Here is a 15,467-nt window from a genome sequence, read left to right as displayed (position 1 = left end):
GGGCTGCACATCTGCAGTGCACTGGTGGTGCACAATGCCTCTGCAGGCTGGGCAGTAAGCTCTGGTACAGAGATCAAGCTCCATGTAGCTGTAGAATGAAGGATGCTTGGCTTGGAAAAGCTGCTGTAGACCCTGACAGAACACCGGGCAGGACATGGTATCACTAGGTAGTAAGCAAATTAGGAAATTTCTTGATTAATAGAGCAGAGAATAAGAAAGAGGAAGTTTCTCAATGACCTTTTTTTTTTTTTCTGTCTTATAGTTGAACTCTATTTGTGCAAGCCATTTCTGTGCAAAAGTAACTTATTTTTACTACTGAAACTATTTCTTTGGTTATTTTACCTTATTTCTTATTTTACTTCTTTAAAATTCAGATAAACTCACACACATACACACACTGATTGGAATTGTATTCTTGTAACCATAAGTTACTATAGATTCTATGTATTATAATACTAAAATATTTCTGTTTGCATTAAAATTAAAATTATTTTAGAATAAACTGATTAAAATTGCCAATAAACTTCCAATTTTGATGATTAATCATTAAACATAAATTTAACTTTTGTTTGAAATTTGTTTTATTAATTAGATGGGAGTGTTTTCCTAAACTGTTTAGAACTCTGAATAGTTTTATACCTTGGAGCAAGGAATCATATAAGATTTCAGATGAATGAGAAATGTTTTCATTTGTAAACTAGGAGAAGTCTGGGCTTTGAAAAGGCGAGATACAAAAGGACCAAAACCATAGGTGCTCTCAGGCAAATCATTTTCACAAAGAGACAGGCATGGGAAGTGGAGGTACTGAAAATTAATCTTTTTTTAACATTTTTTATTGATTTATAATAATTTTACAATGTTGTGTCAAATTCCAGTGTTCAGCACAATTTTTCAGTCATACATGGACGTATACACACTCATTGTCACATTTTTTTCTCTGTGAGCTACCATAAAATTTTGGTGTATATTTCCCTGTGTTATACAATATAATCTTGTTTATCTAGAAGGGATAGACTTGGATTTGAAAATTTATCTTCTTAAAACTGCTCTTGTCCTCCTAATCCTTGGTGAGACTTTTCATATGAAAAAAATAGGCATATTCTAAGTTGAATTTGACTGGCATGATGAACTCATTCAATCATAGGTTGGGCAAACAAAACTAAGAGAAACAAGTAACTTTGGAAGTATGTGTGAGTTATGCCTGCCATTCAAACTGTGGAATGAAATAAATGCACAACCTAAAAGTTGAGAGTTATGTTTTATTTGGTGGACAATTCTGAGGATGCAGCCCTGAGGGAACACTCTGAAGAGGTGGGGGGGTCTAGGATATATAGGAGCTTTACAACAAAGACCAGGGAGTTGGAACCTTAAAAGATTGGCTGTTAACTAAAGAAAACCAGGCATCTCAGGTTAAAGAATTTAGCGCTTTTCTATGTATGGGAGGAAGCAAACATTTGGGCTCACTGAATTCATTCCTTTGACAAGCACCTAGCTATCTAGGGCCAGTATCCTCTCCTTTCTTATTCTGAGTCCGCTTAGAGGGCACCATTGTGAGTGGCTGCAGAGGCTGTGCTGCAGGCCTGTCCCCACTGGGGGGTGGTGGCAGTCACTGATGACTTGATGGCTTCAGCATTCTCTGTTTACTGACATGGTTTGCAGTATTTTTCATTCACACAACCGCTGAGTTTTTTCTTTTGACTACTGATTCTCAAACATGGCTATCATTAGAACCGACCAGGTAGCTTTAAATACACTGAAACCTGAATGTTACCCAGATGTTTTGATTAAATTGGCAGAGGGGTGCCTGGATATTAGGATCTTGACAACTTTATAGGTGGTTTCAACGTGCCATAAAATTTGAGGCAAAACTCACTTAGGGAAAGATACAATGAGCAAGAAACATCATGCTCATTAAAAATACTTTGACATCAAAAGTGTCAATACTTCAAGGATGTCCCTCAAAATCGACAGAGTGTGGAAATGACTGAATAAATGGTGAGGCTTTGGGGTGATAACTGCTCCAGAGCAATCTGCAGAAACTAACTGGAGGCTATGAAGAAACATTACTTTTAAAAAATAGAGGAATTAATAAAATAATCTAGAAAGTCATCGAGTAGGTGCAAAATCATAAATGCTGCACTCTATAAGCATTTTAAAGGTTTTCATAGGTAACTGTTTCCATGTAATTTTTAAGTTTTTTAAATTTAGAATCCAAACTCCAGCTTAATATGCAACTCCATTATATATAAACTTCATTTTTGTTTGCTTCATTTGCTGCTTAAATATCCCCCTTAATAGTAAGTACCTACCAGAGCTAATGTTCTCGTTGGTGCATTTATTTTCTCACTCAGCTGATTTGACATGTATGTTGCAACCACAAAAAATCCTGAAATTACATAAAATAGAAAGCAAAAGAAACTAATGCACAGGTGGCCTTTGTTATTTTAAGTAAAATATTATGATAAATATAAATCAACCTCTTCCTCTGACCCCATTTTTCAGCGAGGGTTGTCTGCTTAACTTTTCCATTTTATGGTAGCCTTTTCATTATTCTCAAATAGCAGTCAAACCATGTCTTCACAGCTGGAATTGATATAAAAGACTTTGTGAGAACATGTTGAGTATGTGCAAGACCTGTAAGAGAACCCTTAATTCAGAGTATTCGTGAGAGAAACAGTTTTTAGCAGGAGGGACAGCATGATATAATAACTTTTTAGACACTCAGGCTTCTGCAGTTTTACCTTGGCAAAGTACATGGAAAGCTTAGCAATCTTTAAGAAACTACAGGTGTTATGTTTGTCTTCTCTAAGCTTGAAATGTTAGGTTTATACTATAGACAAATGGATGTATCTGCCAGGATGGTTGCACACTGGGCTGCATAGTTTGATGTTTAGGAATATGGGCTTTGCAGTCAGACAAATCTGATCACCCCCATACTATACCATGTGATCTCTGGGACCATAGCTCTAAGCCTGGGTTTTTTCCAATTGTTAATCAGGAATGATGGGATAGAATTTCATCATACTCTCAGTAAAAGACTATCGTAAGTTAATTCATGTATTGCACAAATTAGAGTATCTGATAAGGGCAGTCCTCAGTAGCAACAGATAAATACTTATAGTAGCAATAAATAAAATTAAAATACGAAGGAGTTTGACGTGATGATGTTTCAAGGCTCCTTTCTTTGTTAACATATTATGGTTCCACTTGGTGGGAAAATAAAGTCAGGGGCAAAAATAAATTTCAAATAGACTAACGTTGGGCTTAATGAGATTAGTCCTTTTTTTTTTCAGAGTTGGCAGAAATAAAAATAATTGCAATTTTTCAGAAGTGTTCATCAAGAACTCTACCCACCTGTATATGTTTCCATAGAAGTTTGATTACAACTGGCTGTTCTTTAGGATACGTTGCTAAAAGTGAAATCTACTAGAACAAGTCTTTGGGTATCACAAGCCCTTGAAATATATTGACACATATTTATGGGGAAAGGGGTTTATCTACATGCAGTTTAGAATAAGTTATCTAATAAACTACTTAATGTTAACTCTTTGGGCAACAAACTTCAAAGTGTGGTTAATTTTGAATTGGAAAGAAAAACATGTCTCCTTAATTTTTATGCAGATAAAATTGCGTGTTTTCCCATAGCTCTTGTTAATTTCCTTTTAGCTTCTACAGCATCCAGTCCTTACTCTGTAAGGGAAGGGATGCAGGAAAGTGAGTCGGTCTCAGATCACTTTGAAAATTTTTAAAACTTTTGGAACTTGCACAAAAATGAAAAACAGGGGAATATAAATTTGCTTTTATTTATAAATTTTGTATTTTTATGCTGTGCTGCCATATTTATGTGTGCATACAAAACTTAGGGGCACCAAAACCACTGAAATATTACTGGTAGCTGTCTGAAGTGCTTTCTTTCAGATAATATTTAAGTTTAACCAACATTTTCCCATAGTTTCTAAAATCACAAAACAAAATAATGCTTAAGAGGTGTATTCTGAGAGCGAAGAACTCTTTCCCTGGGGCAAGAATGGCATGTCATTGGAGAGCTAAGGTGTACTTTTTGCCCACAAGGTAACACAATTCAAGGCTAGAAGATGCTAGTGACCACCTCCCCCAACACTGCCACAGGCCATAAAAAATGCCATTCCTGTTCTTCATCTTATAGCGAAATCTGCAGCCTTCATCAGACTCAATGGCGGAAGTTAATGTCACTCATGTCACTGAATTCATTCTCAGTGGAATTACAGACCGGCCAGAGCTTCAGGCCCCATGCTTTGTGGGTTTTCAGTCATCTACCTGGTCACAGTGCTGGGCAACCTTGGGTTGATATCCTTGATCAGGATGGATGCTCAGCTCCAGACACCGACATACTACTTCCTCAGTCACTTGGCCTTTGTTGACCTTTGTTACTCCTCTGCTATCACTCCCAAGATGATGGTGAATTTTGTTGTGGAACACAACATGATTTCTTTCCATGCTTGTGCAATGCAACTGTGCTGTTTTCTCACCTTCATGATCATGGAGTGTTTCCTTTTAGCCTCCATGGCCTATGATCGTTATGTGGCCATCTGTAGACCCCTGCATTACTCCACACTGATATCAAAGAGGGTCTGCATTCAACTAGTGGCAGTTCCATATGTATACAGCTTTCTGGTCACCCTCTTCCATACCATTATCACCTTCCACCTAACTTACTGTGGCCCCAATGCTATTAACCATTTCTACTGTGATGACCTCCCTCTCTTGGCTCTGTCCTGCTCAGACACACATGTGAGGGAAGTTCTGATCTTTGCCTTTGCTGGCTTTGATATGATCTGCTCTTCTTCCATTGTCCTCACCTCCTATACCTTTATCACTGCTGCCATCCTGAAGATTCACTCTACCCAGGGGCGACACAAGGCCATTTCTACCTGTGGCTCCCACGTGGTGGCTGTCATTGTTTTTTATGGCATGCTGATCTTCATGTACCTACAGCCCAGATCCAGCCACTCCCTGGACACAGACAACATGGCATCCGTATTCTAAATGGTGGTGACCCCCATGTTGAACCCCCTAATCTACAGCCTAAGAAACAAAGAAGTGAGACACCCTCCAAGAAAGCCTTGGAGAAAGGCTGTGAAACTGTAAAGATGTTAAAATTAAGAAAATATTAGTAATAATAGGTTATTAAATACAAGAAGGTAAATGAATCAAGCTTTCTCTTTCTGACATTTCTTGTAATTCTTTCCCAATCAACTGGAAATGTGGCTTTAACATTCTCTACCAGGTCCCTGGCCAATTCTAGAAAGTCAGTTTGATTCCAAGTCCTGTTCAGGCCACCATAGCCTTTAGAGACCAGTGAAATTTTGTTTGAATAGAAACACAAACATGGTCTCAAATATACATACATGTATCACAAGCAAGGGCATCACTGTGTCTTTGTTAGAACTGAGGACTCTGGAACCAAGACCGCCTAAACTTGAATTCTGTCTTCTTCCTTTTCTGACTGTGCAGCTTTGGGCAATGAACCTGAACTCTGTGACTCTCTTTCCATTTTTGGAAAATAAATAAGACCCAACTCATTGTTTGGTTTTAAAGACTAAACAGATTAATATTTATAAAACATTTATAACAATATCCTGTGATAATAAATGCTATGTAATTGTTTGCTATATAAGTGTTTGTTATGTATAATTAAAAAATAATTCATCGAGCTCTTAAAAATTTACTTCTTTAAGTAACAAGGGAAAGCCTGATTAGGTTTCTACTACCTGCTGGGCACTGAATCAAGTAGTGTTACGTATCGCAATAAAACAAATCTCAGAGTTGGGTAAGATTTTACCTCTGGGCTTCAATTTTTCATAAATTGTGTAAGGTCACATAATTAGTAATATGAAAATTCTAAATGCAATTGCAAGTCTTTCTGAATTTCGTTTTCTTAACCACTATGAGTATTATAGATTATCTGGACTTAAAAATGTCATTATTGGGTTTTTTAAAATATAAGTGGAAGAACATGTTTTATAAGAAACTGTGTTTTAAAATAAATAATTGATTCATTTGCATATTGTTCAAATAGAAATAAACTTTGTTTATAATGTCATTTATTAAATCACCCTTATAGGGTCATGATATGAAAATATTAGTGATTTGACATGCTTTAATTATTTTGACACTTCATACAAATAGTTAAATTAGTGATTTAGTATTATCTATTATTTTACCATTTTAGAAGGAGATGCTGACAGTTACAGTCGCTATATAAAATGCTGTTTGAAGTCTGCAGTACAAGGGGATTAGTTCTTCTTCTGAGATTATTTTGTAAATAACTCATTTATGCTGCCATGAGGTGCTTTTCAAATCTTGTGAATTGAATGAATTCTCAACTTTTTAAAACAGTTTTGACAGAGAAACACGGTGCTTCTATTTACCATACTGTGTCTTGTGAGTGTATATTTATATAGATAGCTATCCACACACATCCTATCACATATCACGTACAGGGCCCACAGGCATAGTATAGCCAGTATCTCTTACAGGTAAAGAAATTCAGACCTACAGAATCTTAATGCCTCACTGAGGAACACCATTTTTCTGGAGCTTCATTTTATCTTTTTCCTTCATAATATTTATAACAGCAATACTTAAACACTAATTGAATCGATGTTTCCACATCTTTACACAATTTTAAAAACTAAGAAAAAATGGGTGATTCACAAGATGTCATCCAAAAACTAGGTTTAAGTTAATCTTTCAATTAGAAAATAATTTGAAAGGTATGTGAGCCTGAATATGGCACAATAAATGGGCCCTTCATATTGTACTGGACTCTGGAGAAGAAAGTAAAGGGAAAAGGTGACAATGTATGCGGCAGAGTCTCCCCACCTTCATCATCTCTTCACTTACTTTGTTAAAACTGAGATTTAACAAAATTAAACTCAAATCTTGTGTTTTTTCCCTAGTTTTTAGCTACATGTTCATTAATAAATTACATAAATTGTTTTGGATCTCTTCATTTTTAAAATATCTGTCTCAGTAGGTTGTTATAAAAATTAACTGAGACTGTCCATTTAAAGCATTTCATTCAGCACCAGACACATTCAGTAGATGGTAGCTTTATTTTTACTTTGAAAAGTTTGAAACTAAATAAATGCATCATTTATTAAGGCAATTTTTACTAAATGTAACAAAAGCAGCTTAATTTTTTTCAAGAAAAAAATATGCTTATTTTAATAGCAGAAATGAAGGACTCAAAAATTCAGTTTAAAATATGTTCATAAATAGATAAACAACAAGTTTATACTGTATAACACAGGGAACTACATACAGTATCTTGTAGTAACTTATGGTGAAAAAGAATATGAAAACAAATATGTGTATGTTCATGTATGACTGAAGTGTTGTGCTATACACCAGAAATTGACACAACATTGTAAACTGACTATACTTCAGTAAAAATACATTAAAAATATGTTTATAAACACACACAAAAAGAAATTAAAAAGAATTAAATTGCTTTAAAGATTACAATAAAATAACTTGTTAGCTTTTATATTTTCAATTTGTTGATTCTAAAATAAAGCATTTAATATTCTCAACTGTTTCTAAAAAAAAAGACTACTACCAAATAAAAGAGATCATTGACACAATAACAATGCTGTAAATAATTAATATTGCTCATTAGGTGTGAGTCAACATATACGAAGTGCTTGCTCTTTGCTAGGAGCTGTGTGATGCCTTTTATATTTGTAGGATTATTTAACCTTCACAATTAGTCCAAGACAAAGGGAATTATTACCTGCTTTTGCTGATGAAAAAGCTAAGAAACAGAACTGTGAAATAATTTACCCAAGATAACAGCTATTACTTGGAAAAGCTAAAATTGTTAGCCAAACTGTGTGAATGAAGATTCACATTCCTAATCACACACTTATATAGAACAGGCGATGACTTAAAATGGTGTGAAATGGCTCCAATGAACTAAACTCTCACAGCCAAAGTGTCACCAAGTGTTCAATGTCAGGCTACCCTTGTAGCTGAGTTGCAGGAAATGGAATGCTAGGAAGATTGTCTAGAGTGTTAAAACCAAATATCCCTGCTCTTAAGCTTCAACATGCTTTCAAGATTACCTGTGCAGCATGCTTAAACATAAGATACCAGATGTTGATGTACCATTTCAGTACAACGCAGATTTCTCAATAGATGACACGGAATTCAGATAAAGCTCTCTTTTCCAATACTGCTTCTTTAATGAGGAAGAGGGTGTTGTGATCAAACAGGATTAAGATCTCTCTCTTTCTCGCTCTCTCTTGTTTTTTTTCTCTTCCCTTTTATAATTCTGTAACTCAAAATTCACAAAATGCATTTCATGTGGAAATCACTAAGAATGAAACAGTGGGTGAGACATATTCTGAGTGGATCTGAGCACTGGAAGTGAGGAAGTTGGTTCATTTATCAGCATGGTGACTCTAAATGAGCCACAATTCCAAGTCTTCTGATGCCTCCCTGTCCAATGATTTTTCAGTTACTTGACAGCCAAACACAACTTCTCTGTAATTCTTTTAAGTGTACTTTTTACTTCCTGATTCCTCAAGCTATAGATCAATGGGTTCAACATGGGAATCACCACCACATAAAACACCAAAGCAAACTTATCTGTGTTCAGAAAATGGCTTGACTTGGGCAGTAGGTACATAAAAATTATTGTCCCATAAAATATGGTGATGGAGGTCACATGGGAAGCACAGGTGGAAAAGGCTTTCTGTCTTCCTTCAGCAGAATGGATCCTCAGGATGGCAAGGAGGATGAAGACATAGGAGATGATCACGACCAGTAGAGAGCAGAGTGTATTGAACCCAGCGATGACTAACAACATCAGATCTTTGACCTGAGTGTCAGAACAGGCCAGAGCAACCAGGGGCACATCATCACAGTAGAAGTGGTTGACCAAATTGGAGCCACAAAAAGACAACTGGAATGTTGCCACTGTCTGTACGAGACCCACACTGAACCCATAAACATACATGCTAGTGATGATTCGGTTACAGAGTTTTTTAGGCATGAGAATGATGTAGAGTAAAGGGCTGCAGATGGCCACATACCTATCATATGCCATGATTGAGAGCAAATACTGCTCACAAACTACAAATGTGATGAAACAGCACACCTGAAGGGCGCATGCATAGAATGTTATGCTTTTAACATCACGTAGGAAATTCACCAAGGTGATGGGAGTGACAGGAGATGTAAAAGAAACATCAACAAAAGCCAGATGGCTGAGAAAAAAAATACATGGGTATGTGAAGCTGAGGACTGACTTGTATTAGCACAAACAAACCAAGGTTACCCATGACACTAGCTAAATAGATTACCAGGAATACACCAAAGAAAATTGCTTAAAGCTCTGGATTATCTGTGAGTCCCAAGAGGATAAAGTCAGACACTGCTGAATAATTGCCTTTTGCCATGGTACAGATTTTAAAATATTTTTACAATAAAACCCCCCAGAGTACACATTCTGTTTATTCCTGTCTCCCTTGGCAATAATCAAGTAAATATTAGAAACTGGTTCTGACCCACCATGATCTTATGATGAATGTGTTCAGAGGAGAATCTTCACATTAGCTCTGGCAATGGAAATAAAAGCAAAAATCAACAAGTGGGACCTAATTAAACTTATAAGCTTTTTCACAGAAAAAGAAACCATGAACAAAAAGAAAAGACAATATTTGCAAAGAATGTGACTGACAAGGGCTTAACTTCCAGAATGTAAAAACAGCTCATGCAACAACAATAAAACAAACAACCCAATCAAAAAATGGGCAGAAGACCTAAACAGACATTTCTGCAATGAAGACATACAGATGGCTAATAGGCCTGTGAAAAGATGCTCAATATCTTTAATTATCAGAGAAATGCAAAACAAAATTATAATAAGATATCACTTCACGTCTGTCAGAATGGCCATCATTACAGTGTCCACAAATGATAAATGTTGGAGAGACTGTGGACACTGTTGGTGGGAATGTAGATTGGTGCAGCCACTATGGACAACAGTATGCAGATTTCTTAAAAAACTAAAAATAGACTTAGCATATGATCCAGCAATCCCACCCCTGGGCATATATGTGGAGAAAACTCAAGTTCAAAGGTAAGCATGCATCCCAGTGTTCATAGCAACATTATTTACAAGGGCCAAGTCAAGACATGGAAGCAAACTAAATGTCCATTGACAGATGACTGGATAAAGAAAATGTCGTATATGTATATACAATGGAATACTACTCAGCCATTAAAAAAGAATGAAATAATGTCATTCAAAACAACATGGATGGACCTAGAGATTATCACATTAAATGAAGTAAGTCAGAGAAAGACAAATAGCATATGATACAACTTATATGTGGAATCTTAAAAAATGAGGCAAATGAACTTATTTACAAAACAGAGACAGACTCATAGACATAGAAAACAAACTTGTGGTTATGGGGAAGGGAAGGAGAGTGGGGAGATAAATTAGGAGTTTGGGGTTAAAAGATACTAACTACTATGTATAAAACAGATAAAACATGGTCCTACTGTATAGCACAGGGAAATATTCAAAATCTTGTAATAAACTATGATGGAAATGAATCTGAAAAATAATATATATATATATATACACACATACATATATATATATATATATATATATATATATATAATATGACTGAATCACTATGCTGCACAACAGAAATTAACACAGTATTGTAAATCAACTACACTTCAATTTAAAAAAATAACAATATATCTTCTTAAATTCTTGACCTTGGGATCAGGGACCCTGCCATCACTCCACTTGCAAGTCCCACTCCCATGGCTCTATTTGAAAAAAATTATTTAAATGGCAATAGATCAAATGCTACATATCTAAAATTAATATTTTTAATGACCATAATTTTCTGCCCTTTCTTTCACCTCATTTATAACACCGCAACTTTTTACTCACTGCACTGGTATAGTTAAATAAAAGTCAGTGGTATTATAAGCAAAATAATACAAAATAATTTTGGTAGAGGATACATATACATGTGATTATACTGTATGCTAGACCAGCACTTTAAATTAATGATGTCTCTCCGTACACTATATTAATATATATATAATGAGTGTCTTTTCCCAATATACTTATTAATTACAAAGGAGAAAATTTAATTAAACATGAAATGACTAGCTAATAATAAGGTGTCCATCAGACTGATCAAATTAAATGATAGATGATACCCACTATTGGTAAAGGCATGGGAATGTGACATGGGCTTACACATCCAACAGAGGCATAATTGTCTTCATCTTTCTGGAGGGCAGTGTAAGAGTAAGCATCAAAACTGTTTAAAATAGTCCTGCCACTTAATATAATGACTTTAACTCTAGGAACTTAGGAAAGTCATGAAAGTATGCAAGTGTCTGAATTGTTCTGTTTTTACTTACTCCAAAAAAAGGAAGTTGTCTAGATATATTCTAATAGTTGCTTAGATCTTATGTGGCTCTTCAGTAAAATAGTAAATGGTAACTTTAAAATCTGAAATAGGTCTACATTTATTGATATTGAAAAGTGTTCATGATATAATCAAGTTTTAAAAGCAGCATGCTAAACAGGTTCTATAGCGATAAATAATTCCTGTATATCACATCACATGTAATGACCTAGAGATATGTGTGCAAACAGAAAAATGCTCATATTGTATGTGTCAAATGTTACCTGTTGTTCTATCTATGAGGTGATACTGTGGTCCTTCCTTCCTTCCTATTCCTCTTAATCAGTCTTCACAGTCTGTGCTGTGCTCTCTGTCCACACACTTGATGTCAGTGTCATATGTATATTTCCATCTTGCATTCCATGTGTATGAATACTGACAACTTAAGTTTTCGTATTGTTATTGCTATAACTTGTGCTTATCTGGTGTCCATATGGATATTTGAAGTATTCTGAATTATTTACCACTAAAATGAACTTCATAATCTCACCTCTTGGGGGGAAATGTCTCATTGTGATACATTTCTTAGGTAGATTCATAGGTTAAGAAATTTGAACTACTTGGCTAATTGAAAGCAGTCTTTCTCAAAAAGGACAAAATCAATTAACAAAATCATCACATTTCAGGTGAAAATCATGACAAAGTTTTTCTTTTATATTAATAGTTTTGTAGCATATCTTCAGTTTTAACCTGAAATTCTTAAATTTTACTGTAGACAGATTTCTAAATGTTTATCATATTCAAATGAGGAGTAGGAAATCTGAAAACAATTAATTCAAAAATATTTTACTCTTAAATGTTTTTATCCATTGTCATTTTTGATCTTGTGACAATAAAATTAGCAGCTGATATTATTTTCACCTTCTTACTGATGAAGAAACTAAGGTATACAGAACTGAAAAAAATTGCCAGAGATCTTTTTTTGACCCGGGAAATGTCAGACCCAGCAGGCTTTTAGATGCCAAGCAATCTAGGCCCTTTCCTAGAGAAGCTGTGACGCAGTGATTGCTCCAGCCTGCTGAGACAGGAGGTCAAGGACAGTAATGGCAGGCGGCCAGTATCTAGACAGCAGACTCAAATCCTGCTGCAGGGGCTTTGTGAGAAAACTGGGAGCCACTGAAATGGTCCAATAGTAGGCAAATGTGTTTAAATAAACAATGAAAAAAATTAATGTTTGAGAACTGTGGATTAAGCTAGCCCTGTGTTCTGTGAGCAATGAAAATATGTATTAAATTTCCCCCTCTAGCTGTTAGTAGCAGCTTTCTAGTCTTTGTCATTAAGCATTCAAATGGCATATATGTATTAATACACATATGTATTAAAATGATATGCATGAGTTGCAAACTCAAAACTATTTTCTGTGTAACTGAAAATTATGAAATTATTACACTTATTTGAAATGCATCCTTGCCCATCTCTATCTCTGTCTATCTACCTGTCTATATCACAGTTATCAGTTGTGTAGGATAACCCCCATTTATAAATTGCTCCCTCAAGTTTATTAGTAGAGTTGGGACAAGAACTGAGGTCTTTAGACTCAGAGAAGGAAGGGAGATGATAGGCATGCACCTGCCATTTATTATTACCTTTTGTATGTTGTTTAAGAGTTTAAAAGTCTCCAAATTCTGTAACATTGTCCTTATTTAATTGGTAACTAACCTTGTGAGAGCCCACACCTCGTGCAGCACCATCCTTGGACTACAAGGTGCACGTTCTTCTCACAAGGATGCATTGGCCTAATGGGTTCATTGTGTTCTAAGAAGCTATTCCTTTCCCAGTAATGACCAACTTACCCAAGGTCTGCCCAGTATAACTGCATATAATCCTTGCTACTGGCAAGATGATCTATGATGTTTCAATTATACTGAGTGTGTTTAATTAGAGTGTATGATACCTCTGGGATTCTATCTTGAATTACGTTGAATTACATTATTATTATTATTAACTTTTAAACAGTTGGAAAAAATATAATGAGGTCTCATGGGCTTTAAAAAAAAAGAACAATTCACTTGAGAATCAGTCTTTAGAGACCAAACCAGACTTTAGGTCACGGTAAATCAGTGAAATTGAAAAGGTTAGGATATAATACTGTTCTCTTGAATAAAGAGAATTTGTTAAATATATCAATATGGAACAGCTTTATAATGTCATATTTTCGTAGAAACTAGCAAATCAGGAAAAATTATTTGTGCTATGCATCTTTGGTTTTCACATGGGATATTGTTAATACAGCTGAAGAATTCTGAACTGGGGAAGTTGGATGGGTGGAGAGGCTGAACTTTTGTCCTATACTAGTTATATAAACAGATAATAGCTTTTCATGCAGTTCTTCATTTGAGAAACAGGAAAATTGGCATAAATTCCTATGCACCAGATAATTAATTATTTTAAATGCATTTTCATTTGAAAAGTAAGAGAATGGACATAACTTCTTATGGTTACTCTTATGTCTGAAATCTCATCCTAAGTAAAAATCTATAGAAAATTTTATTGCACAGTGAACAGATAAGTAGAAATCACATATTAGGAAGAGACATTCTAGTTTTTTTAAGAGAAAAAAACATGAAGGAAATTCCATTTTTATTTATTCAAGTCACTTTCTTAACTTCATGAACATAAAAGCCTGGTTTCTACTGATGATCACTTTTTTTCAAGGCATCCTTCACCTCCTTGTTCCTAAGGCTGTAGATTAAAGGGTTCAGCATGGGAATGATCACCATGTAGAAGACAGAGGCCATCTTGTCTGTGTCCAGGGAATGGTGAGAGCTTGGCTGTAAGTACATGAAGATGAGGGACCCATAGAATATGGTGACTGCCAGCATGTGGGAGCTACACGTGGAGAAAGCCTTGCGTCTCCCCTCAGCTGAGCACATCCTCAGGATGGCAGAGATGATGTACAAGTAGGAGACAAAGACAACCAGAAGGGAGGAAATGAACTTGATACCAGCACAAAGATCCACAGCTGCTTGGCATGAGTGCCTGTGTACGTCAGCCTGAGGAGAGGCATGTCATCACAGTAGAAATGGTTACGGATGTTGGAGTGGCAATAGGAGAGGCGAAAGGTGAGGATGTTATGGAACAGGGTGACCAGGAAGCTGTAGCTGTAGGGGGCAGCCACAAGCAGGATGCAGATTCTTGGGGACATCACAACTGTTTAGAGGAGAGTGTTACAAATGGCCACATAGAGGTCATAGGCCATGGAAGCCAGGAGCAAACACTCAGCTGTCATGCAAGCCAGGAAACAGCCTAATTGAGCAGCACATGCATTGAAGGTGATCACTTTCTGTTGGTACAAGAAGTTCTCAAGCATCTTGGGTGTGATGACAGAAGCATAACAGAAATCAACAAAAGCCAGGTTGCTAAGAAAGAAGTACATTGGTGTGTTGAGTCTTTCATCCATTCTAATGACCAGGATCAGACCCAGGTTGCCTACTACTGTGAAGAGGTAGATGGATAAGAGCAGAACAAAGAGGGGAATCTTCACCTCCTGACGATCCGTGAGGCCCACGAGAATGAACTCTGTCACCTGCGTGAGATTGATCTGGGTCATGCATCTTCAGTATGTCTGGATGAAGAGAGGAGAAAATAAATCTAGCTTAATTAAATAAAATTTAAATTGTAATATCCTTTAAAGCCATTTAATTGTTAACAGGAAAATGCTAATATTAAAATTATTGGTATCCTTGAAGCCTGAGGATGGGACAAAGGTCGAAAAGAAATCTTTTGTAGGAAAGGCACATTTCTTTCCCCAAAGTCAATTGTATTTAAAGTTAAGAGCCATGGGATATGATTCAGTCCACACTGGCTCTCTTTTCAAAGCTCTTGACTTTATATTATTTAAATTTTACCATCAATTTTTCAAAATTTTGAACTATTTTTTTTAAAATCCTAACATTGAGAATATAAAAGAAATTGAATCTTCTGCAGTGATATTACCCAGACTTGCCCGTGTGATGCAAACTCCACATTGCT

At 35.8% G+C, this 15,467-nt stretch overlaps 1 protein-coding gene and 2 pseudogenes across 1 annotated transcript; 1 reads left to right on the top strand and 2 right to left on the bottom strand.

Moving 5' to 3' along the window:
- The first annotated feature begins 4,269 nt into the window (after window positions 1-4,269).
- LOC141574859 (olfactory receptor 8U3-like) lies at window positions 4,270-5,025 on the top strand. The gene has a single exon (XM_074352117.1). It carries the CDS (start codon window positions 4,270-4,272, stop codon window positions 5,023-5,025), a length of 756 nt encoding a protein of 251 aa, XP_074208218.1.
- Window positions 5,026-8,503: 3,478 nt separating this feature from the next.
- On the bottom strand, window positions 8,504-9,446 carry LOC105081004 (olfactory receptor 5AL1-like; annotated as a pseudogene).
- Window positions 9,447-14,088: 4,642 nt separating this feature from the next.
- Window positions 14,089-15,045, bottom strand: LOC105081005 (olfactory receptor 8U9-like; annotated as a pseudogene).
- Window positions 15,046-15,467: the final 422 nt, after the last annotated feature.

Source organism: Camelus bactrianus, chromosome 23, assembly GCF_048773025.1.
Source record: "Camelus bactrianus isolate YW-2024 breed Bactrian camel chromosome 23, ASM4877302v1, whole genome shotgun sequence".
Classification (NCBI taxonomy): Eukaryota; Metazoa; Chordata; class Mammalia; order Artiodactyla; family Camelidae; genus Camelus; species Camelus bactrianus.
Note: the sequence above shows the minus strand (reverse complement) of the source record. Positions and strands in the feature narration are given on the sequence as shown.